The sequence below is a fragment of the Scaptodrosophila lebanonensis genome, unplaced genomic scaffold, assembly GCF_003285725.1.
Source record: "Scaptodrosophila lebanonensis strain 11010-0011.00,11010-0021.00 unplaced genomic scaffold, SlebRS2 tig00000001-arrow-pilon, whole genome shotgun sequence".
In the NCBI taxonomy this organism is placed as follows: Eukaryota; Metazoa; Arthropoda; class Insecta; order Diptera; family Drosophilidae; genus Scaptodrosophila; species Scaptodrosophila lebanonensis.
The window spans coordinates 6,845,035-6,871,792 of record NW_022060529.1 but is presented as its reverse complement, the minus strand read 5'-3'; the positions used below and the strand labels follow the sequence as shown (position 1 = coordinate 6,871,792).

Here is a 26,758-nt window from a genome sequence, read left to right as displayed (position 1 = left end):
AAATTGTCTAAGCAGTCTGCAGTATGCTATTTAATTGGTGTGTTATTAAGTTGGCCAAACTTAATAAAACTCGTATGAATGAATCACACGCGTAGGTTTAGCTTTGCTTTATTTGTGGCACCCAGATGATTAGCAAAGAATAAAATTAGACAGAATGAGGCCAACGATTAATTTATGTGCATACAAATACGAGCATAACTGAGTCAGCCAGCTGGGAGAGGCTGGGGCTCATTACCATTACAATACGATTACAACGCCATATATGAACTTATTATGTGGCCACTTCTATTTATGCTTTTTATGCGTTCTATCTACAGAAAGTTAATCAAGCAAATCTATAAAAATGAGATCGCATAGCATACTGTGGTTATTCGCTCGCGGCCATCGGGTGACAACATGATAATGAAAATTTCTCAACTTCTGGCAGTGGTCGCTCTGTGCGTCGCAGCCAATGCTGGTAAGTCCACCTTCTTCGATCCAGGATGTGTAGCGACATGGTTAAAGGAGATTGTATGTATATTCTGTATTTTTAGCAACCAATCGCGGGCAACTTGTGCGCATCCATCAGGTGTCACGACAAGAGTACGATGATCTGCTGCGCCTGACCGAGGCCGAAGACAAACAAGACTTGTCTGAGGGACGGCTTATATCTGGAATTGCGGGATTAGCCACTGGTCTAACCGCAGGCACGTTGTTGCCAGGGCTCTTACATTTCGACTCCAATTCGACCTCTAAGGTGGGCAACAAGGGGGCTCCCTTGTGTGTGATTTCCACAAATGATTTGGATGAATCCACTGGCCAGATAACGGGACGCGTCATTAGCTGGAGCTCTTCTGATACCTCTGGTAGTGATTCGAGCAGTGGGTCTGACAATAAGCCTGCAAGTGGATGGGGAGGATGGCCTGGATACGGCGGTTGGCCTGGATACGGCGGTTGGCCTGGATCTAGCAGCGGAACCAACTCTAGCACTAGCACTGAATCAAATGTTGTTAATTGCATTTTGGTTGTGAAAAGAAAGGACGACGAAAGTACTGGAGCGGACCCGGCTCCAGCAACAGCAACAGCAACAGTGACGCAAGGTGACGACAGTCTACCTAATATTCCAGTTTTTCCAGGCTATCCAGGCTTTCCAGGATATCCAGGCTATCCAGGATACCCAGGCTATCCATTTTATCTTCCTCCTCCCCCACCATTTGCCCCACCCTATTTTCCATGGTACGGACCCCAAGAGCCCCCCAGCCAACGCACCGCAGATAATCCGAAACCTTTTAGCCGCATCATTGATGCTTACAATAGTTATACCAGTCGGTTGTCTCCCTCCAGAAGACACCGCACCAGGAATAGTCAAAAGCGTTCACGCGCTAATCAAGGAACAACCTACCAGCCAGTCAAATATCCAAAAGAGGATTATGCCTCAAATTATCCGAAAGTTTCGCGCAACTATGGTTCGGTCTACCCAGCTCCGATATATGTGAAGACACCGCTATACGACCAAGATAATTAAGTTATACTTTTAAGTTATTGAAAATAAATAATTTTCGTACCTACAAACAATTTGGGCTCAACGTTTCTCGAATACACTCTCTATCAAAGCTTAGCTTCTATCCCTCTCACTAGACTTAACAATCAAATTCGGCAACAACATTTAATGGATTTTGTTGAAAACATGAATCAGGTACTTGTATAGAGGCTTTTTTACATGCAACGTGGCACTGCATACAGCCCATAGTAGAAAGAAGAAAATATACATATATTTATATTTGAAACGTAAGCTGGTGGGTGCCATGTAATTTCTCAAACCAAACACTTTATGATACGGTTACAAATGCTTCAGTTAAGCTCTAAAATGCAAAAGATTCAAATTAGTTGCTCAATTATTGCAATACCCTTGTGGCCAAAATAAGCTTGGTAATAACTGAATTCTAATGCCGATGCCACGAGTGCGCGTAGTTCGAAGAATGCTTTGCTTGCGGCTCAGACTTCCAGCTAATTGGTCTTTGATTCCCTCAATTCTGACGAAAATTACTCTGCCAGTGTGTGTTTTGTCGTGTCTTTAAATTGAGTGCGCTATCATCATTAATTTTCAGTGGGCTCGTGTTCGCCAATGTATGAGAATGTGTCGGAATGTGTACTATACAAGCGGTGGTGTTATTGAAAGTGTTACAAGGTTCTCTCTAGCATGGGGTGAACAAAAAAATGTTGAAATAGGCAACAAAGCGACGGCGTGTAAACAAGCAACTAACATATAAACACCCACCCACCCAATTGCTCTTTGTTACTGGTTGCATTTGCAGCAATGAAACGACAACAAGCAGAGTGCTCGACGCGTAAAAGAGCATAAATTAAAAAACAACTCAAAATATCCGCGGGCGATTTCGCCGCGCAGTGAAAGTGTGCGACATACATTTGAGGGTGTGTCTGTATGTGTGTGTGTGTGTTTGTGTGTGTGTTTGTGTGTGTCTGTTTGCAGTTAAGTGCAAGTGCATCGATGCTAACCCACACAGACACACATGAGCAACAACTGTCTTTGGCCTCGTCGCCGCCTCCGATGTATGCTCGTATGTGTCTATGCTCAGCAAAATAATTACTTTCATATCCAGCGGCAATTAAATTCATTTAGTTTGGCACCAATTTTCTTCCAACAACTACAATGACGACGACGACGACGACGACGACGACGACGACGACGACGACGATGGCTCTGACGATGACAACAAGCTGCAACTTGCTTGACGTTGCAAGCTTCTATTAAGACATTCATTCATTTCGCATTCAACGGCTTGTGTTGTTGAACTTACCGCTGCTGGCCGCATCCATCCTACATCCTCACCCTCACCTTCCCCCCCTCCGCAACGCATCCCTCCACACACATCCTCCTCAGTCCGAACAACTCTAAACTATGTCAACTGCTGGTTTTTTATAGCCGTAGGCTTTCCGCTAGCATAGCTACATGTGTTCCATGTGTTTCAAGGACTCTCCACATAGTTTTTCCCACACAAAACGCACGCCAATTGCACATGAGCAGCACTTTGGCGAAAGGCTCCTCTACTGGCAGATGGCTACCATTTTAAATTGAAGCCAAATTGCTGATATAAGTGGGCAGAGACAGCACTAGTGGTCGGATCGATTCTTTGACTACCAATCATAACTTTCGGACTTTGTTTACAGCAGAGTTTATAATAGGTGAGCATGGTTTTAAAACTCTCTAGGATATTTAAATTATTGGAAAAAAAACCAGAAAAAGCACATTATCCCGTTTTTCAAGAAATGCATTTTTCGATAAAAAAAATGCGTTTTAGTATCAAATTAAAGAGTTACGACTAACATACTAAGAAACATTCCCGGCGAAGAAGAGTGCACCTTTGATATTTGTTATTACGGTTTTACTCGGATGGAAAATGGTCGTAATGAATTGCTTTAGCAGAATTTTTGTTTAAAAGAAACCCACACAACATTCATGGGTAATTTGCACTCCCAATGCAATTCTTAAGTTCATTTTGATAAATTATACGAGTATCTTAAGCGTTTTTGAATGTCGCTTGCTTACACGCACACGCACACGCACAAATTATTGTGCTCGAGCGTATTTATTTGTATTTGTAAACATAAATGTGAAGGTGCTATCATTTGAATCGAACAAGCCTAAGTGACATTTGCGTAAGACATAAAATTGATATCTGCCCCATACTGGTACATTTGTATAGTACATATGTATGTGCGGCTGTGTATGTGTGTGTCGACAGGCGGCCATTAACACGCCCACGCATAAGCCCGCAAGCCAAGCAGGCGCCCATTGAAATATACGCACACAATAGGAAATACATACTTGTATATGTACGTGCTACACTATATAGTATATGCATCTGCGGTGCTTGCGAGTGTGGGGAAAAAATAATGAGCCCATCACGCACGTCAATCAAATATGGCGTCAAATAATCATTAAGAGTACGCACACTCGCACAAACACACACACACACACACACACTCACATTAACTGTTTCTCAGGCCGAGCCATGCTTCGTATTTTAAACCAAATGTGTAGAAGCAGAAGAGGCCGGGCAGGGCCCATCGTATGGCTGTAGCTGTCATGTAGTTGTCATTCCTGTTGATTTGGTGGTAAAACTGATTTGCGGTTTTGCTTTTTGCAAAGTCAGCTGGATATATGTAGTATGTATGTACAAGTATGTAGGTTTATACGATTGTGTATTTGTGCCTTTAGTTTGTTGATTTAGGAGGTTCCCCTTTAAGCATCTGCATGCTGGCATTAAATAATTTGCAAATGCATTTTGTTGGGGCACAGACTATTTCAATTGTATATTTTGACTGTACAACGCAAAATGCAATGTGTCGTACTCAATAGCCAGACCTCAAGCGGAACTGCAGTCAATGCAGTCAATCTTTTGCATTTCGCCCACAAATCAGGCTGAGTTCACTAACGAGCTGTGATTTTTCTCGCCCTTAGGCTGTATTGGCACCACCGGGCCTAAGCCGGTGTATATGCGTTTGGCGTCAATTAAGTGGCATAAGCGACACAACAAGCAGTCAGCCAGTCAGTCAGTCAGTCGGTCAAGTAGTCAGCCATGGCGCAAGTGAGTTATTTGGTTGACTGCAATTTGGCAGGTGTTATAGCGCATAGGCAGACTTTTGACACACATTCTTCCATACCACACTCAAAAAAAGAAGCGAATAACGAAAGATATGCATTATCAAATATATACTAGTGAGATTTAAATTCCTTTAAGCATTTGTTCTTTGCATAAAATTCCTACTATTCTTTTCAATTAATATGCGATCTGGCATTAAAATATCAAAAAACCCGATATTTTTCTTTGTTAAGACGTAAATGGCAAAATCTTTATACATTTCTTCTCCAAAAAATATGTGAAACCTTTATATTCTGCGTTCGTTTTACATGATACATGGAATATTAGACTTTTAATGTGGCACAGGTTTTCAAGTACAAAAACGGTGTAGAGGTATATTAAATAATAATTTGCAAAAAAGGGAAATTCCTGTTCAACTGACTTCCTATGTTGTCTAGTATCTAGTCTAGTGTTCAGTTTTGTTGAATAGGACTATAATGTCGTTAGCAAGAATTAATCCTTCATCATGTTTCCAGTGTACTAGGCTGTAAGGCAGGCAGGCAGGCAGGTATGTATGATGGCGATGGCAGATTGATTGCCGCCACTCAATTGCCTTGCACGCTGGCAACCTTTCGGGTTGGCTCACCATTGACTTCATCGGCAGCATCGTTATACGCACCAATGGCCTCACTGCTGTTGGCGGTGCTGCTTTCTTGTTGCCTTTGCAGTTGCTGTTGCCTGAGTGGTTGTTGTTGCTGCTGTTATTGTTGCAACTGTTGTTGCTGTTGTGTTTGACATGCGATTAGAATAAATTGCAACATGTTGGGAAAGCGACAGGCACTTGCAATGCCATTTTCCTCATGCCATTGCCTCTGGCTTCACGCATGCATTTGACACGGTTGTGGCGGTCTGGCGGTCTGGCGTTTTGGTTCAATAATTTCTCAATCAATGTAGTGTGTGTGTGTGTTTGTGTGTGTATTAGTTGCTTTCTGTTGTGTTGCTTTCGCAAAAGTTGTAACTTGTGCGCAAACGAGAGTGCGTGTTCAATCAATTTGATTGCTGATGAAAGTTTTTCAATAAATTCGCATGGAATACATTCAATTAAAATTTGTAGATAACTTTGTGTTTCTACTCGTAAGTGCCAATCTACATGCGCCAATCAAAAGGCACACAAACATATACACGCACATATGTATGTACGAATATGTGAAAGCACCTAGAAATGCGCATATATGTATACAGTTGCATTGAAGTAGACCCATATAGCTTTAAATATTAATTGCATACTTTGAGAGGCTTCACTAACGTCTCATCCCTTCGCTTCTTCATTTCAAGAAGAGAGACACACACTTTTAGAAGGAGATAATGCTTTTTTGTTAGCAATACCTCCGGGTAAGCCTCATATACCCATGTTACTCTTAGGATACAGCGTATAAAAAAACAAATTAAATTCCTAATAAACCACTTGTAACTTCCGTAGATCACCTGGGATCAACATAGTTTATCAGCAACTCGGAGTGGGGGTAATTTCACGAAAGACTTTATCCAAAACTTCTTGCCTGAGAAACTTACTTAATCAAAGAACACAGCCAGGCGTTGCACATGCATGGACTTCCACACACTTGAAGTATGATATGAAACTTTGTCACAAATTGAAAAATAATAACCAAAGTTACCTTGGCAGCTGTTGCTGTTATTATTGGTTTTCCTACATACTGTTGTTGTTGTTGTTGCCGCTCTGCCTGAGCTCTAATTTAATACGAGAAGCGTTTTTTGTAATGTATCAACATACTGCCTGCAGGCAGGCACTTGTTTTTGTAATTTTTGTTGTCAACATTGTTCAATCAGTAGCTGTTATTGTTCTTATCGCTGCCAGTGCTGTTATTGTTTGTATTTAAATTTTAATAAAACCGTGCCAACAACGCGCTGACACACACATACATATATATACATGTTTGTATATACGGATATGTATGCATATATACGCTCATCTTGGGCACGAGAGTGGAGTAAATCTTATTAGTTTAGCCTTTGTTTTTCCATACATGTGTGTGTGTGTGTGTGTGTATGCTTGTGTGTAGCCAGAAAGTTGCTGTCGCTTCCTGTTTCCTTGCCTTGTTGCCATTGTTGTTATTGTTATCATAAATCTGCTGGCAACTCTGGCAGGCACTGATTTTGATTTTCCTAGCACTTGGCCAAGCAGTGCGCAAATTCTCCTGCACAACATCATATGTCAACTGCATCAATATTTGCATTTTGATTGAAACTTACAAGCGGCAGATGCAAGCAGAAACCATCAAGCAGAAATGGTAGCAAAAGGTGCAGAGCCGCAGTAACGGCACCCCTAACAAGGAGGACAACAAAAACAACAACAACAACATCAATAGCGAAAGCAATAGCAGCAGCCTGCATGCTCTGAGGGCGGGCACCACATTTGCATATCTTAAGCTTAGTTTATACATTTGCTTATACCAGCAAATGTCTTCATGTTGGCTGCCAGTCAGGCAGCCATCTGTTAATCTCTGTCCAACACACACATTCATTTTTGTTTTTGACTTAAAGACATTTCGGGCAGTTATCTAGACAAGATTTCTGAAAGGTATACTCGTAGTGCATTGCCAAATTGTGAAAGCTGAACACCAGCTATCCAGTTAACTTCGTTTGTATGAAATCATTAAATACACACACATACTCGTATATGAGCACATACATATGCACACGCATAAATAGCAAAAATTAATTCATTTGGTAGACTTTGAAATATCCTGTAGCTTACTTTAGGAAACGTCTGTATGGGTCCATCGACGTTTAAATAAGGATTACATTAAACTACAATACACTGATATCATAATGGCCGATTACACAGTATGTCCTTTTTTAAAAAAGTTCACAATTTTGTTAATTACTTTTAAATCAGTCTCACTTGAGAACATTGGAGCTTACAAAAATCGTTTTCAAAATATTTTTTTTTACTTATATTCAGTTATTGAAATGAGCATTATCTATGATCTGGAAATCAATATAAGATCAGATAGAGTAGAAAACTATGAGAGTGACAGAGATTGTATCCGCTAAGTTGGTTATTCTGGACTACATATGTAATTAAACGGATTTGATTATTTATTCAAACGTGATAAGATATGAACACTCTGGCGTAAATTAAAGTAGAAATAAAAAAGTCTATCTTCAAGATTTCCTTAAACTATTTTTTAAAATCGGATTTGGAAATCAATGTAATGCTAGTGTGATTCTGGTCCAAAACATTGAATGAATAGACTCTTCTGTAGTAAATTGGTTACAGGGTATGGCAGCAACTGGAGGTGGGAGGAGACATGCCACGTAAGTTGTATACAGACATGTGACACATAAATGGACAATAGTTGTTTGGCCATAATCAGTACCATGTGCAGTGAGCCATGGTTGGCGAACGGGCAAAGTCAGGGAGAACTTTGCATTGCCTTTGCCATCTGGCAAATTAGGTCAAAATGCGTTAAATTCCGCACGCAATTTCAAAATAAACAAGTTAACAAGCGACAGCAGCAGCAGCAGCAGCCAGCACAATTAACAAAAACAACAGCAAAGACCAGAAAGGCGAAGCGCTAAAATGCCTGGTAGAGATGTCAATGAGCCAAACAGAAGGTTGCACTGTGGGGCGGCTTGTGCCCGTGTCAATGGGCATGAAAATTAATTGGCACTTGTAAATGGCAATGATTCAAATGCCGCTCCAACACACGCACACCACGCATGCGTGCCAGCCTTAACAGTATTGCGATAATTCAGCTTAATTAGGCCGAGGCATCAATGACCCGATACGTTTGAATTGGTGCCTCTGCCATACGACGACTGTCTCTCACATATGCATAGAGGCATGCGTCCAAAAAGGAGGCAGGAGGGGTGCTCAAAACCCTGTCAGCCAATAGGCGGCGAAAGCTAATAGCAAGGACACGCCACAGCTGCATTTCATTATTATGGAATTTTTCAATTACTATTAACTTGTTATACTCGTTACGGCGATTAGAATACCAGCATGTTGGTAACGGAGGACATGGCAAGAGCTTTACTTGTTTGCGCGGTTTATCATAATTAATTTTGTAACCCCACTCCGCCCATATTTCTCGCTGTCTGGGATCTGCTGGGCTTTTCATTAAGAAAATTGTTGATTAAAAAATAAATAGAATAAAATAAAAACATGACGGAGCGCAAGCAAATGGCCGGCAACTGGCTGACAACTGCGAACTTGTCAGTTTGCTCTGCGCCAGTGGCGGAAGTTTGTTTTTGCATATGTCCCCCTTGTCCCTTTCCCCACTTCGAGGACAGCCACAGAGAGAGAGAAGGAAAGGCGCAGTTCGCTTATCTTACGCATAATCATAAAAAGTTATGCGCTTGCTAATTTGATTAATGGCATTTCCTTGGCCGCAATCCAAATTCATAATGACTCGGCTAGGAAATTATTATTACTTCTAATTACAACAGACAACTTCATTAGAACAGCAGCAGCAGAAGTAGCAGAAGTGTTGGCGGCGGCAGTAATAACAACAACAGCAGCAACAACAACAATACAAGTAACAACATCAACAATGATGACAGCAACAACAGCAAGAATTCGCAGCACCGCCTCCACAACAGCGGAAGTTGCCGGGAATTAAAGCAATCACATCTGGAAATCAAACGCCGTAAATCACGAAATCTAATTATGGTGCCAAAAAGTGTATTCAAAACACAAAGCTGCAATGCAGAACAGGCCAAAGAGGGCATTAAAGGTAGATTCCTATTGTATGTACTTAATTAGACATTATCTACGGGTATTAATTTAATTTAATTTTACACAAATACCGCGTAATAAGCTAAAACAAAAGCAGCCAGCACAATTAACATAGACAATAACAGAGACCAAAAGGGCTTTTAAAATTGCAATAAAAAAGAGTTATTCAATATACAATATTAATATATAACCGTAATGAAAGACCAAAGAAAAAGTTATTAATATACATATAGAGATACGTATATGTTGAAAATAAATTTCTAATTTGACGGAAGATTCTGAGTTTCACACCCCATTGACTTAATATTAAAATGTCATAACGAGCCAGCATAGTCAAATATTACTACAACTTATTATAATTTTAATAAAATTAATCTTTAGAAAAAGGTCTAGTTAGGTAAAACTACAATTAAAATAGTAGAAAGAGTTATGAAGCAGCACATTGCGTATACGCAACATTTTATTTATAATAACCATTCTCTGTGGTAATACAACTGGGGTTTTTTATGAAAGGCCGTTTGTGATTTAAAAGCTATTCATATATACTTTGTTTTTAAAATAAATTAATATTATGGGTTTCCATAAAGACGCAATGCTTGATAAAAACAAGTATTATTATATTTTGCATGAATCACTGGTGGATTCCGACGAGTCAATAAAAAATGTCGAAAAATCAATTCAATCAATTCTCAATCGTTTTAAATTAAGTGTAAATGACTGTAAATATCAATATAGTATTTTAATTGGAGCACTAAATTGTCTGTAAATCGCTTGTTCTATATAGTTATTCAATTTCATTATTAGCTTGTAGGAAATGACCAAATAAAGGGCCGTTTATTCTGCCAGCCGGTTGTGTAAAATGAACACAAAGCCGGACTGCCGTGCAAACGAAGAGGGTTGGCGGTTGCATCAGAAAGGCCCATAGACTATTACACATGCAAGAATCCAACGGCAGACAACCGATGGCCACTTCGCGGTGCACACAAAGCTGACAAGCGTATTGGTCACGTCAACATGAACTCTCACACTGTTGACTACTTGCGTGCACTTTACATTTACCGCTGACCCACGCTCATTGGCCATCTCCAGCTCCAGCTCCATCTCCTGCTCCGTCTATATCTCATCTTACTCACGAACGCTTGGCCCACCATTAATAACTGAAACGTGCCACAAATGGGCCGTTCGGCATTAACAAGCTGGATCTCGCTCTATTTGCACAGCACTGCTATTTGCAATGGTCTGGGTACGAAACCGGATGCGGGCACGATTGTGTCTGTATGGACAAATTTCTGTGGCGTATTGCATGCAAATAAAAGTCCACTATTAAGCCCGCCACTTGCTGGGCACCATGATTTCATGCTGGAAACCATTCCATTCAACTTTTGTGTACATTAATTTATGTACACACTCCTATATGTATACGAACCGCTTGCACATACAAGTATATACTTAGTCCAAAGTCTAGAGTTATGCTCACGTATTCTGCTTAGTTTCCGATTCGCATGAGTCCCAGTGATTAAGTCGTTTTTTCAGTTCCATCATGAATTGGCAGTGCTTTGAAATGAAATGCTTAACATTGTCATGAATATGCCAAAGCGAAGCATTTAAATGCATTGCATATGCTTGCGTGAGTACAACAATCTTTATTAAACACAAATTTGATGGCACATAATTACACGTTCTAATGGATTTCCATACATTGTAAAACTAATGACGAGCAGGACTTTTCTTTCAGGTAGTTACACAAATAGATATATACATTTAGATTTTGTTAGATGCAGTATAAAAATAATGATTAATAGATAGATAGATAGATAGAAAAATAGATAGATGCATAGATAGGCGGGTGGATAGATGGATAGATAGGTGGATAAATTGATGGATTGATAGATTGATAGATAGATGGATGGATAAATAGATGGATGGATAAATAGATGGATGGATAAATAGATGGATGCATAGATAGATAGATAGATAGATAGATAGATAGATAGATAGATAGATAGATAGATAGATAGATAGATAGATAGATAGATAGATAGATAGATAGATAGATAGATAGATAGATAGATAGATAGATAGATAGATAGATAGATAGATAGATAGATAGATAGATAGATAGATAGATAGATAGATAGATAGATAGATAGATAGATGAAGAGATAGGTAGATAGATGATATAGATAGATTGATAGATAGATAGATAGATAGATAGATAGATAGATAGATAGATAGATAGATAGATAGATAGATAGATAGATAGATAGATAAGAGATAGGAGATAGATGATAGTAGCTAGATCGATAGATAGATAGATAGATAGATAGATAGATAGATAGATAGATAGATAGATAGATAATAGGTAGATAGATCGCTAGATAGTAGATAGATAGATAGATAGATAGATAGATAGATAGATAGATAGATAGATAGATAGATAGATAGCTAGATAGATAATCGATAGATATATAGATAGATAGATAGCTAGTATAGATAGATAGATAGATCGATAGATAGATAGATAGATAGATAGATAGATAGAAGATAGATAGATAGATAGATAGATAGATAGATAGATAGATAGATAGATAGATAGATAGATAGATAGATAGATAGATAGATAGATAGACAGATAGATCGATAGTAATGTATATACCAAGACAGATGTATATAGAAGTATTGGTAAATAGATAAAAATGTACATTTACATTCTGATGACAATCGATTCAATAGCGATTGTTAATAGTTTATATACTATAAGCAGGAATATAAAGGTAAAATTAGTTCACTTGGTGAATAGATATGTCATAAGATAAGTAAATGAGACGTTATATTTTGTACTTTTCGGTGAACCAGCTCATCCACATACTCACATTTGTGATGAAAATATAATACTGAATGGCATAATGCCCAACGCCTGCTGACTAGAGACTTATCGGAGCTTCTTCCCTTTAATTAGCTTATTTCTAAACAAACAGACTAAACAAATTAATCAGCTAATAAAAGACTATGATTATCTTCACGTTAAATTGCAATTTGTGCTTATCTATTAGATATTTGTCAATGTACTGGATTACGGCAAAGCATCAAAAGACTTGCTTAGCTTTGTCATCCCGAAAAAGAAGTATCCAGTGGCAGCACCCAAGCATGTGCCTAAGCACAGCCAATAGTTGTAGAGCATAACAACTAACATTATTGCATAGGAGATGGCTATCTGCAGGATGTTAAGAAGCGCTTGCACAAAATGGGCCGAATTCCAAATACGCTGCCAGTAGGTTTGTTCTCTTAGCTCAACCAAGGCCGTTTCGGATCCGACCTGGGCCAAGTACTCGGATTTTTTGCGTTCATCCCGAAGCACCAGCTTTACACGCAGCATCTTCAGCCATTCATAGAAAACGGATAATACGAAGAAGGCTAAGGTGGAGAACACAAACTGACAAACATTGGTGGGCGCCCAATTCTTCCACAGCAGTACTTCATCAATGCCTGTGTGAAACTAAGAAGGCATGAAATATTGTGTAGTTGTTGCAATCAAGTGCAGAGTGTATATAGAATGGAACTTTTCCTTTTATCGACCTACGAAACATAGAAATGGAAATTATTCGATACTTACATACATGAGCATACCATGGGCTCGGGTGGTACCCATGACTAAGGAAGTGTCATTTTCGGATTCCATAGCTATTTTCGTAGCTTTGTGACACTTTTCTAACACTCCAGCCAGTCAATAACTTGAATAAGGCGAGAAATTAATATGAACTCCTCAGCTAGTGAGTGCGCAGCAACGACTGCTTGAACCGCACCTTTGCAACTCGTTTTTAAAGAAAAGTCCAGCGTATTTGCTTTGACTTATGTTATCAGTGGGTCCGATTTGTAGCGATAGTGACAATAATGATAATAAATATAGAATGAGACTGAGTGAGAGAGTGTCAAAACTCTTATATACTCGCATATTATCCAATAAAAATCATGCCTAGAGTGATGCTGTTCTTCTTAAAGCTAAAATGGATAAAATATAGTCTGAGACTTTAATATCGATCATTTAATAATGTCGTTACGAATTGGTGAGTGGTCGAATGTTAATCTTGCACTTATCCCTGCTATTATTTATTACATATTGTTAACTGATAGTTAAACGTACGTTCGGATCAACATAATGCTTTTGTTTAGGTTTATGGTACGATGTTGATATGGGTGGATGGGGCCGTAGCAACTGCCTTTCGTTTTTACTGATCGCACGTTGGCCGGCGACTTACGTATGTGTATGCCTGATAGAGCTACCAGGTCTACCTGGCCAGAAAATACGGCCACAATCCGTGCCGTGTGCAAAAACTTGCGGCCGTGTGCAGAGGTTCGAAAAAACTTGCCGACAGTAAAATTCGATGATTGGTGACGGGCGCAAAAAATAGGGGTGGTTGGGTTATTGGATGAAAGCTCTACCATTGCAGAACAATTTTGTTGGAACCTTAGTGTAAAATTATTGAGATGTGGATTACTTAAATTTTGTTAATACTATAAGTACTAATATGTTTTGTATTGTAAAATTAAAGAGCTAAGAACTGGCAGGCAATTAATAAAAATGTCTCCTTGCTGCCACAGCTTCGGCAACTGCCAAGCTGATTGATACGTTAGAGACCTTAACACAGCATAATACCCTTGTGGGGGACAGTCGAACATGCAATCCCAGCCCGAACCCCAAATTGCATAATTAATCATAAACGCATAAAAACGTCAGCTCGAATGCGCTGAGATGCGCTCTTGGCAACATGTTGCGCCACGCCCCCCTAAGTCCATCCGCCCACCTCGCACATTTGCATTTGATGAAGGCAGCAGCTGCAACAGTTGCCAGTTGTCGGTTGTCGGCTGCAAGTTGCTGGTTGCCAGTTACCAGTTGCCGCTTCCCAGCCATAGTTAGGGATTGAGTGTTCGCCCACATCAAGTGCAACGTCGAACATTTACAAACAAATCAAATTTGCATCAGAATTTCATTTATCTTGTTTTGTTGTGTGAACGGGGACAGGGATGGACCAGTGGGATGAATTTGAAAGCGGGCGAAAGGACTACTCGACTCGACGCGACGCGACGGCATTATGTGGCAAGGACTTTGACTAGAGTGGTGGCGTGTGCAAGCTTTCTCATTTATTAATGTCAAATGTAATTTCTTTGCATATTTTGCTCGTCTTGTTTGTCCATGGCGCAAACAAAAACTATGCTAGCTGTAATAAATTGAGCTGGTAATGAAATAAAGGACTGCAATATACATAGAGACTTTTTATGTGCCGTTTGCTTTTTTCTTCACTCACAAAGCAACAAAGTTAATAACCGTTTTATGAGTCTATTAAAAAGGGATAATCCTCAGTGTATGTATTTCAGTTCGTCTAGGTTACGTGTGTGTGCGTGTGTGTGCGTGGGAGTTTATGTAAATGACCCCAAAGTACAAAAAAAAAAAGAAGAGAAAACATAGCGCACAGTTGCAAAAACACATCATCAAGTTTGACAGCAAGCTGCGGGAGCAACAGCCTGGCGCTCTAATCGTTTACCGGTGCTTTATATGGCCATATATTAAGACCCCATCCGTACTTACCCCTTCTTGGAGCTAACCTTGATGCCTAAATAAATAAATGCGTGCTATGCCAACGAAAAACTTAAAATTGTTTTTTATTTGCCCTAGCTTTTTAATGATATGCCTTTGTGCAAATCAAGCCGCTTGTGAAAGGGTCCGGAATATATGCAGATTTGTTGTTGCTGTTGTTGCTGTTGTTCTTGTTGTTGGTTGTGGTGATAAGCGGGACTGAATTTGGGGCCAGAAATGGCTCTTTGCCCTTTGCCTTTGTGCCCATAGTTGGACAAGCATTATAAATAATATTTATTCTGATATGTGCGCATGTGTGTGTGTGTTTTTTTTTTCTATGACACGGCATGTGATAATAAATTATAAGTTACAACGTTCATAAGCCCTTTTTTTACCCCCAATCCATTTGGCCAGGTAAGTGTTGTTGGTCTATGATTTAACATTTATTCATGCACTCTCATCTTAAAGTGAATATAAGTAGTATAATCGATAAGCAACTTTAGTCAAATAAAGTGGAAAATGGTGGAGTAGGTAAGTACCCTACCGTTTAATTAAAACATGCTACATAATAAATTACCTAAGCCGCAGAAAGTTGGCGCACATGCTAAGCCAGATTGTATTATCCCTGGCGTTGCCTAGCCAACTGCAGACTGCATCCAATTATGAGCATTTAAAATATAGCCCGCCATGTGGGCCATGTGTATCCACGTACAGTGAAACTTCTCTATTAAACTATTTCTTTGCAGCCATTGCTTGCCACTTATTGGCACGAGCACGAATAGTTCATAAACTGCAGAGCTACCCAGAATTAATCTGAGCTATTTAAGATGTTAAATTATTGAAACAAATCCAAATTTGATCAGAAAATCAGTGTCCCTGTGTAGAAGAAAACTTGCAATAATATTAAATAACACATACAAGCCATGCCTTGCATTTACATTCCATTGAAGTCAGAGATAGTGTAACGACGCTGGCGGCGAATATCGTAAATTAAATTGCATTCCCTTAGTCAAGCAGTTCATTGGCTATTTATGTTTACGCACTGCTTGTTTAGTTACGGTTTGAATTGGCGATTCGTCTTAGCGCCAACTGCCTATGATCGCATTTTTTATTATTCTTGCCTTAGCAGACGAAACAAACAAATTTTCCATAATTGTTTTTATATATGTACAAAAAAAAAATTATTTTCTGCAGCCGCACGGCTATCGGCCACCTATGGGTTATTTTCAGTATTGCTCAGTGGCAATATTTGCTAGTTGTCAGTGGCCCTTTCTTCAACCTTGACCTGTCAAAGGGAGATTGTCAGAAGAGGGGGTGAAGCAATTTCCGCAAAGAAAAGTTTTCTTGCGTAGCCTCGGCATCCGGATACTTTCTTTTCGCTTGAAGATCGCATGGGAGCAGGTTGTGCCCAATATACTCTGGCTGGCAAATATATGGTCATACATATAGTATAACCTATAGTCCGTTTCAAATTCGGCTGGGCCAAAGCGTTAAGCCTGCTGCAACAAATTTGGAGAATTTGCAGTAATCTTTCACTTCAATTGTGTTAGCAAAAGGAATTCTGCCTGGTGCCACTTCCGGATATCGGGTAAATTTTACTTTTTCCGTTTATTCGCATATAAAATGCAAAAGCTAATGCTATTTCTTCATTGTACATTGTTTTCGTGCAGAATTGGCACTTAATAAAAAGTCCAATCCCCATAAAGGGCATTAACCTTTGCTTATCGCTTTGATGGGCACTTGCTAGAGCGACGACTAGGAAAAGGGAAGTGCACGGGAGAAGGAGGCGTGCTAGAAACGAGATCGGCGCTTCGCTCAGGCCACTGGAACGGCGAAAAGAATCACCGCCTCAGTTGCGTGGATCATATCCGATATGACGGTCGTCGGCTTAAGCTAGGGCACCTGTTTTTTTTTGTTGCGTTTCCGTGCACCGAAAAGGTGGCGAAGCCCCAGGTGGCTTTAGTGAAGAGGGCCTGCGTAAAAAAAAAAAAAAAAAAAAAAATTTATAAAAACTATATATATGTAAAACTATACACAAATGTGGGCCCTGCAAAAACAACAAAAAAAGTGCAACCGAGAGAACTAGGCATTTATTTTTTTTCTATTCTTTCGTCTTATATTCTTTTTTTTTGGGTCGTATACGGCCTTATACTTAAATTGATCTATATCCGATGTGAGCAAAGCAGCACGGCCGGGTGTGTAGAGAGGGAAAAAAAAGAAATAAGTGAAAACCAAAGAGAAAAAAAAGAAAAGAGAAGGCAACAAAAAAAAAAAGGCAAAACAACAAATAAAAACCCCTTTGACTATACGTTTCGAAATAAAATTTTATTAAGCATGGCGACAAGTGAAGGTATGAAAAGTGCATGTTTTTAAAACCAAAATTTCAACATAAAATTTTACAAACAAATTAAAAATCATAATTAATGTGCATGTAAGCAGCAACGAGCCTATGCAGAGCGCCTCAACGGAAAGATCTTTCGACGTTGGACGACAACTGTAAGTAGAACCGTTTGAATTTTATTTACTTTCATGCAGAAGAGCACGCGTACAAAAACAAAAAAAAAAAATAAATAAAACACCTGTTCATATGCGTCATATGTCTGCCTGCTGGCCATGTAAAGTCTAATTTCCGCATTATTATTATTTTTTTTTAAATCACCGTAATAACGTTATACTTGATTGCGGTCATTACTTACTTAAATTTATGGCCAATCTTTACAAAAAAAAAAAAAAGCGATGCAAGAATTTATAACACTTTAAATATCAACACTTTCTCTTACATCAAATTTTTTTCCTATTATATTACGATCCATTTCAATTATTAACCATCTCTTACAGCCAAGCCGTTGCTTTACTCACCTTGCTCAATTTATATTTACACTAGTATTTTAAGGCAGTCATATGTTTACCTATTCTGCTACTGGCTACGAATCCAGTGATAATTAGCTTTAGATTTCTATTATCGGTTAATGTACGGTCACTTTTTTTTGGAATTCCTTGAAAATTATGATTTTAGTTTTTAATAAAAAGTTTATAATGTTCGCTTAAATTCCGCCTAACATTGATTTCCGCTAGCCACAGCATGTAGAGGTTCAAAGGGGTCATTTGCCTAATTGTTTTTGGATATAAATGACCAAGGATGGGTGGGCCAATACTTCCTCAACACCATCAGGGGAATACCAGAGGTGTGTTCACTTGTGTTACGTGGTCTGCCAACCCGCGATCCTTTTGTTAGTCATATTCATGTATATCTTTACCGGTTTTTTTTTGGCTTCCCCACAGCACGCTTTAACTTTAAATAATAAGCTTAATGAAAGGCCGTATGATTGGAGAGACCTCGAACACCACCCACTAGCCGACGAGCCCGAGCCGGAACATATAGCGTGCGCTCTCCAACATACACACACCATCTCGCCTACTCTACTGGGATATGTCCTATACCCGTTACAGTTATAATTTCATTTATTATTTTGGCGCCCAACGTGTGGAGCCCAACTTTTAGTTGTCAATTTTATTTCGTATTTTTGGCTTTCAAATGTTAGGCTTCACAAGAACATAAATATGACTGATACACTTTTTATTCTTTTCTGCAGTAAAATCTTTAGTCTTTTCCAACAATAGCTTCTCGTACGTTAGTCGCAATTAAATTTCTTTTTCCCTTTTGTAGTTTAGCTACATTTTTGTTTATCGTTATCGCTATGTTTTCTTTTAATTGCAACTATCGTAAGGAAAAATAAATCTCTTTTAACGTCATTTAGGTATATTTAGCAGTTAGACGCATTGGACTGCAGGGGATTGGTTCTCTACAGAGGGTACGCCTGACCACGGCTACTGTTTAAATTGCAATGACACTGTATATCTATAACCATTTCTTCTGTCCTTTCTTGTGTACCGCTTTGGTGACTGTCAGACGCATAGGAATACTGGTGAATAGTTTCTTTGAAATGTCAGCAGGCCACGGCTGATAGGAATTAAAGCGATACCAATTCCTTTTTCTATTTTTATTATATGAGTTTCTGCAATTAGACGCATAGGAATTCAGTACGATCGGCTTTAAGAGCTGACTACTGACCACGGATAATGTAGGCATTCAAATAGTAAAAAAGTTCAATATCATTGGTTTCTAAAGACTTTTTGTTTGCGTTATGGGGTGCTTAGGAATACAGGCTGGGTTAATTTTCTGTAATTGCCGCCTGGCCACGGCTCATAATGAAGACAAGGTCACGTAGGTTTGGCATCAGAATAACACCGTCATACCGGCCAAGCGTTGGCTTGCGTTGAGTTTGGCGTTGTTGTTCTTACGACAAACACCAGTGTTCTTTCCTCTTACCCCGCTTTGGGAAGCAGACACATACGTACACAGGCTGATAAACACTGATAAGAATCTCTACATATGCTGTTGGTTAAGCGTGAAATCATAGACTTTTGGTTTTTGATCGTTACCGTTTCGCTATATTTATTTTTTTAGGTTTAATTTTTAGTTTTTCGCTTTTGGGTTTGTTGTACCTATATCTTAAGCTGCAGCAATAGTTTTGTTGACGTGCAGACAACAACAACATTTCTTTTTTGGTTTTGTTGACATTTTAGTTTCGCTGTTTTGATTTGGGATTTTGTTTTGCATTTATTCTTGCAAGTGTTTTGCTTGCATATGCATTGAAGTATTAATAGTAGCTTCGAGATGCCACTAAATCGGTCTACAGAAACCAGTGCCGAATCGGCAACTGACCTTTGCTTTTTATGCAAGGGCAACTTACAGGATTTGGAAACACATAGGGTGACTTGTGGACACATATTCCATAAGGCATGCATTACAACGCATTTCCATGCCTCAAATTTATGTCCCGTTTGCAGAGAGGTTTGCATAAGTAAGCCTTTGGCAAAGCCAACAACTTCGGCTTACAACACAAGGGCACAATCTCGACAACAAGGTTCGGCTAGCACGTCCAGTGAGGCAAGGCGAACTAGTGTTAGTCCAAGCCCACCTAATACCGTCAACCTCAGTACTGTTGGTAATTCAAGCCTTTCTCCTGAGGTCGGAGCAGCGATTGCAGAAGCTGTTAAAGCAATGCAGACTGGATTAATGCTGGAGTTAACTGGTCAGATAGGGAGATTACTACAAGAAAATCTTGCAGCTCAATTGTCAGCTGCACCAGCGGCAGCCACACCAGCGGCCCCTGCAGCAACGGCAGAATCAAGAAACATATCGTTAGAAATACCAGATCAGACCGCTTCTTTGCAACAACTATTGGGCATTGGCTCTAACAATGCCATTAACATACCATCAACGGCACCTCCTAATGCATCGCCTCGTTCGATCAATTCTAGCTTGTTGAGTAGACCCGATAAAGTTGGCCAAATCATTACTAGCTGGAAACTTAGATTTTCTGGTGAACGCAGTAGTTTGTCTATTGATAATTTCTTATACCGGGTTGAGGCTTTGACTCATCAAACTTTGGAAGGAAATTTCGATTTATTATGCGGAAATGCTAGTACGCTGTTTGAGGGAAAAGCTAGCGATTTCTTCTGGCGTTTTCACAAGTCCAGTGGACATATACGTTGGCCAGAGTTATGCGCGGCCTTACGCAAACAATTTAGGGACACTCGCACCGACGTGGATATCCGCGAATTAATACGCGATAGGAAGCAGCGCGAGAAAGAAAGCTTTGATGCATTTTATGATGCGATTGTGCTGCTGACTGACCGTTTGCAAACTCCACTGTCGGAGCAAACGTTAGTTGAGGTTTTGAGGCGCAACTTGAAACCAGAAATTCAGCATGAAATTTTGAATCTGCAGATCAACTCTGTTGAGCAGTTGCGGGAAATTTGTCGCAGGCGCGAATGCTTTTTGGAAAGCATTAATCGCACGCAGACTTATCGTAAAGCACTTCCGTTCAGAACTAACGTAGCTGAAGTAGTCAATGGAGGTAATTGGGAAGAGGCTTCTGAGTTTGGGGAAGACGAAGTTCCTTTAGATATAGAAGCGTTAGCATTAGTCTGTTGGAACTGTAGGAAGGAGGGTCACCGCTATCAGGACTGTATTGCCAAAAGAAAAGTGTTTTGTTATGGTTGTGGAGTGGCAAATACCTACAAGCCATCATGTCAGCGATGCTCAAAAAACGCGAAAGCGAGCACCCAAGGCAGTCGACCGCCTCAGATCGCTCACCATTCTCGGTCGACAAACACGGAGTTGTAGACCAGTATCATAATAAAATAAACTCAACTATTGTTGAAAATATACCGGACGTACCACATTTTGAGACTATGCCTGACATTACGTCATGCTGGCCTCACCGAATTCAGATTTTAAAAGAATCCGCCAACTTTCCAACGTATCTTCATCCTGGTAAACGTTCGCGCAACACAGCTAGACTTAAATCTTTTTGGCATGCAGCGAAAGTTATCTCGGCTATTGGCAAAAATGCTAAGGACCAACGTCCGTATGCAGATATTAAAATATTAGGTCGAGTTGTTTCAGGCTTATTAGATACAGGAGCATCAATGAGCTGTATTAGTGGACAATTGGCCCAGGAAGTTATACGTAGCAAGATAGGACTCAAAAAGATTCTTGGCAACGCTTGCACTGCGGACGGCAGTAGTCAAACAATTTTGGGACGAGTGACATTACCAATTGAATACAATGATAAGAAAAAGAACATTGTATTCCATATAATACCTTCTCTTAGTCAAGACTTATACTTGGGCATAGACTTTTGGAACAGTTTTGGGTTACTTCCATCTAATTTGCAATTGGCAGAAGTAGATAGGGGTACACACAATTTGACTTTGGCTCAGCAATCGGAATTGCAGAATGTTATAGCGCAGTTTCCATCGTTTGCCGTAGCTGGTTTAGGTAAAACACATTTAGTATCTCACTCTATAGATGTGGGCAACGCCAAGGCAATAAAGCAAAGACATTTTCCAGTATCGCCAGCGGTTGAAAAACTTTTATATGCTGAGGTCGATCGATTGTTGAAGCTAAATGTCATTGAGGAGTCAGACAGTGCCTGGTCCTCGCCTGTGGTGTTGGTCCAAAAGCCTGGCAAAGTGCGGCTCTGCTTAGACAGTAGAAAGGTGAATGCAGTTACGCAAAAGGATGCATATCCTTTACCACAAATTGATGGCATACTAAGCAGGCTACCAAAGGCAATGTTCATAACGAGTTTGGATTTAAAAGATGCTTTTTGGCAAATCCCACTCGATACCGCATCTCGCGACAAAACCGCTTTTACCATACCAGGTAGACCTTTATATCATTTTAAGGTCATGCCATTCGGGCTCTGCAATGCTCCTCAAACCATGTCCCGCTTGATGGACAAGGTAATACCAGCGGCTCTGAGGAATGAGGTGTTTATATATCTGGATGATTTATTAGTGGTTTCAGATAGTTTTCAGGCGCATATGCATGTTTTGCGCAAAGTAGCTTCTTGCATACAGGCAGCCGGCTTGACAATAAATTGCGAAAAAAGCAATTTCTGTATGCGTAGCGTAAAATACTTAGGCCACATAATCGGAGAGGGAGTAATACGCACAGACCCTAGCAAAGTGTCAGCGATTGTAGATTTTCCTTTACCTCAGAATTTAAGGGCGTTAAGGCGTTTCCTTGGTATGGCCGGATGGTATAGAAAGTTTATAAACAACTTTGCTGGAGTCACTGCTCCACTAACAGATTTGCTGAAGCAAAAGCGTAAATTTACTATGTCTGTCGAAGGAGAAAAAGCGTTTGAAACTTTAAAATCAATGCTTAGTTCTGCTCCACTTTTGATCAGTCCCGATTTTTCCAAACCTTTTTACTTACATTGCGATGCAAGCAAGACAGGAGTAGGTGGGGTTCTTGTACAAAAGTCAGAAGCAGGAGACGAAATGCCGATTGCATTCGTATCTAAGAAATTAAACAAGGCCCAAAGAAATTATTCTGTCACCGAGCAGGAATGTTTGGCAGCCATCGTATGTATCAAACGATTTCGTCCGTATGTTGAAGGGCATGAATTTACAGTCATTACCGATCATGCCTCTTTAAAATGGCTTATGTCGCAAACCGATTTACATTCCCGTTTAGCGCGTTGGTCGTTAAAACTGCAGGGTTTTCGATTTAATATTGAGCATCGAAAAGGCAAATTAAATATTGTGCCAGATGCGCTGTCACGCGTAAACGAGGACGAATTAGCAGCAATTGACTATAATAAGGGCCTAATTGTAAATTTGGACTCAGAACATTTTAAGTCAGCTGATTATCTGGATATGGTCGAGTCAGTTAAAGCCAACAATGACCAGTTTCCGGACTTGAAGGTGGTTGACAATATGCTGTATAGGCGCACCGTGCATACAACGGGTGATCAGCTACACGACAATTATGCTTGGAAATTGTGGATACCTAAGAACTTGGTCGAGGAAGTACTCCGCAATGCCCATGACAATCCGTTAGCATCACATGGCGGGATCCATAAAACGTTGGAACGAGTCCGGCGTTACTATTTTTGGCCTGGTCTTGTTGATGATGTCAAGACGTACGTAAATGCTTGCGAAACTTGCAAGATGACAAAAGCACCGAATTTTCCGATGCGACCACCTTTGGGCAAACCTGCGGAGTCTGAGAGATTTTTCCAACGTTTATACGTTGACTTTTTAGGTCCATATCCTCGGTCACGCAGCGGAAATATTGCCATCTTCATTGTTTTAGATCATTACTCTAAATTTGTTTTTCTGAAGGCAGTAAGGAAATTGAATGCAGAAACGGTTGTTAAGTACATGCAGCAAGAATTGTTTCATACATTTGGGGTGCCCGAAACTATAGTATCGGATAATGGTTCCCAGTTTAAATCTGAAGCATTTCAAAAATTCTTGCGGGAAAACAAAATTTTCCATTCACTTACAGCGGTGCATTCGCCTCAGGCAAATGCTTCTGAGCGCGTGAATCGCTCAGTTATAGCAGCCATCCGTTCGTATATTCGTCCAGATCAAAAAGACTGGGATGAAAGTTTGAGCAGTATCTGCTGCGCTTTACGGTCTGCTGTCCACTCTGGCCTCGGCACAACACCTTATTACATGGTCTTTGGTCAGCATATGATTACTTCAGGTTCAACGTACAAGTTGCTTAAAACGTTGCGCCTTATTGAGGATAGAGCGGTTGTTTTCTCAAGAGAGGATTCGCTCGATATTGTGCGCAGTAAGGCGCTTGAGACAATGAAGAAACAGCAGCAGAAGAACGAAAAAATCTATAATTTGCGGTCGCGTGAGGTTTCTTATTCAGTTGGACAAGAAATCTTCCTTAGAAATTTTAAACAGAGTAATTTTCCAGCCGGATACAATGCAAAGTTAGGACCAGCTTTTGTGAAAGCGAGAGTTCGACGTAAACTTGGAAATTCTTATTACGAGGTCGAAAATTTGCAAGGGAAAATACTGGGTCGTTATCATGCGAAAGACTTGCGTCAGTAAGAATTTGTTTTCTTGCAGCGTCTGGTGTTTTCAATCTTGCGTTTGCTTTGAAACCCAAGATTGAATTTAGCAGGGGGGAATTTGTAACGACGCTGGCGGCGAATATCGTAAATTAAATTGCATTCCCTTAGTCAAGCAGTTCATTGGCTATTTATGTTTACGCACTGCTTGTTTAGTTACGGTTTGAATTGGCGATTCGTCTTAGCGCCAACTGCCTATGATCGCATTTTTTATTATTCTTGCCTTAGCAGACGAAACAAACAAATTTTCCATAATTGTTTTTATATATGTACAAAAAAAAAATTATTTTCTGCAGCCGCACGGCTATCGGCCACCTATGGGTTATTTTCAGTATTGCTCAGTGGCAATATTTGCTAGTTGTCAGTGGCCCTTTCTTCAACCTTGACCTGTCAAAGGGAGATTGTCAGAAGAGGGGGTGAAGCAATTTCCGCAAAGAAAAGTTTTCTTGCGTAGCCTCGGCATCCGGATACTTTCTTTTCGCTTGAAGATCGCATGGGAGCAGGTTGTGCCCAATATACTCTGGCTGGCAAATATATGGTCATACATATAGTATAACCTATAGTCCGTTTCAAATTCGGCTGGGCCAAAGCGTTAAGCCTGCTGCAACAAATTTGGAGAATTTGCAGTAATCTTTCACTTCAATTGTGTTAGCAAAAGGAATTCTGCCTGGTGCCACTTCCGGATATCGGGTAAATTTTACTTTTTCCGTTTATTCGCATATAAAATGCAAAAGCTAATGCTATTTCTTCATTGTACATTGTTTTCGTGCAGAATTGGCACTTAATAAAAAGTCCAATCCCCATAAAGGGCATTAACCTTTGCTTATCGCTTTGATGGGCACTTGCTAGAGCGACGACTAGGAAAAGGGAAGTGCACGGGAGAAGGAGGCGTGCTAGAAACGAGATCGGCGCTTCGCTCAGGCCACTGGAACGGCGAAAAGAATCACCGCCTCAGTTGCGTGGATCATATCCGATATGACGGTCGTCGGCTTAAGCTAGGGCACCTGTTTTTTTTTGTTGCGTTTCCGTGCACCGAAAAGGTGGCGAAGCCCCAGGTGGCTTTAGTGAAGAGGGCCTGCGTAAAAAAAAAAAAAAAAAAAAAATTTATAAAAACTATATATATGTAAAACTATACACAAATGTGGGCCCTGCAAAAACAACAAAAAAAGTGCAACCGAGAGAACTAGGCATTTATTTTTTTTCTATTCTTTCGTCTTATATTCTTTTTTTTGGGTCGTATACGGCCTTATACTTAAATTGATCTATATCCGATGTGAGCAAAGCAGCACGGCCGGGTGTGTAGAGAGGGAAAAAAAAGAAATAAGTGAAAACCAAAGAGAAAAAAAAGAAAAGAGAAGGCAACAAAAAAAAAAAGGCAAAACAACAAATAAAAACCCCTTTGACTATACGTTTCGAAATAAAATTTTATTAAGCATGGCGACAAGTGAAGGTATGAAAAGTGCATGTTTTTAAAACCAAAATTTCAACATAAAATTTTACAAACAAATTAAAAATCATAATTAATGTGCATGTAAGCAGCAACGAGCCTATGCAGAGCGCCTCAACGGAAAGATCTTTCGACGTTGGACGACAACTGTAAGTAGAACCGTTTGAATTTTATTTACTTTCATGCAGAAGAGCACGCGTACAAAAACAAAAAAAAAAAATAAATAAAACACCTGTTCATATGCGTCATATGTCTGCCTGCTGGCCATGTAAAGTCTAATTTCCGCATTATTATTATTTTTTTTTAAATCACCGTAATAACGTTATACTTGATTGCGGTCATTACTTACTTAAATTTATGGCCAATCTTTACAAAAAAAAAAAAAAGCGATGCAAGAATTTATAACACTTTAAATATCAACACTTTCTCTTACATCAAATTTTTTTCCTATTATATTACGATCCATTTCAATTATTAACCATCTCTTACAGCCAAGCCGTTGCTTTACTCACCTTGCTCAATTTATATTTACACTAGTATTTTAAGGCAGTCATATGTTTACCTATTCTGCTACTGGCTACGAATCCAGTGATAATTAGCTTTAGATTTCTATTATCGGTTAATGTACGGTCACTTTTTTTTGGAATTCCTTGAAAATTATGATTTTAGTTTTTAATAAAAAGTTTATAATGTTCGCTTAAATTCCGCCTAACATTGATTTCCGCTAGCCACAGCATGTAGAGGTTCAAAGGGGTCATTTGCCTAATTGTTTTTGGATATAAATGACCAAGGATGGGTGGGCCAATACTTCCTCAACACCATCAGGGGAATACCAGAGGTGTGTTCACTTGTGTTACGTGGTCTGCCAACCCGCGATCCTTTTGTTAGTCATATTCATGTATATCTTTACCGGTTTTTTTTTGGCTTCCCCACAGCACGCTT

At 39.7% G+C, this 26,758-nt stretch overlaps 2 protein-coding genes across 2 annotated transcripts; one reads left to right on the top strand and one right to left on the bottom strand.

Moving 5' to 3' along the window:
• Nucleotides 1-402: 402 nt before the first annotated feature.
• Nucleotides 403-1,504, top strand: LOC115634681. The gene is made up of 3 exons (XM_030532540.1): nt 403-457; nt 534-1,079; nt 1,230-1,504. Exons 1-3 carry the CDS (start codon nt 403-405, stop codon nt 1,502-1,504), a joined length of 876 nt encoding a protein of 291 aa, XP_030388400.1.
• A 10,906-nt stretch (nt 1,505-12,410) lies between these two features.
• On the bottom strand, nt 12,411-13,054 carry LOC115634493 (probable low affinity copper uptake protein 2). Its single transcript, XM_030532249.1, has 2 exons — nt 12,959-13,054; nt 12,411-12,841 (listed from the first exon to the last, which is right to left on the bottom strand). The coding sequence occupies exons 1-2, from the start codon at nt 13,022-13,024 to the stop codon at nt 12,419-12,421; spliced, it is 489 nt and encodes a 162-aa protein (XP_030388109.1). The 5' UTR covers nt 13,025-13,054; the 3' UTR covers nt 12,411-12,418.
• Between the last annotated feature and the right edge of the window lie 13,704 nt (nt 13,055-26,758).

Bases quoted from the DNA above. Each gene is read 5' to 3' on its own strand.
- LOC115634681 (XM_030532540.1), top strand. From the start codon at position 403: ATGAAAATTTCTCAACTTCTGGCAGTGGTCGCTCTGTGCGTCGCAGCC. The intron at 458-533 runs GTAAGTCCACCT...CTGTATTTTTAG, and splicing joins GTGCGTCGCAGCCAATGCTG to CAACCAATCGCGGGCAACTT. The intron at 1,080-1,229 runs GTGACGACAGTC...ACGGACCCCAAG, and splicing joins AACAGCAACAGTGACGCAAG to AGCCCCCCAGCCAACGCACC.
- LOC115634493 (XM_030532249.1), bottom strand. From the start codon at position 13,024: ATGGAATCCGAAAATGACACTTCCTTAGTCATGGGTACCACCCGAGCC. The intron at 12,842-12,958 runs GTAAGTATCGAA...ATGCCTTCTTAG, and splicing joins CCCATGGTATGCTCATGTAT to TTTCACACAGGCATTGATGA.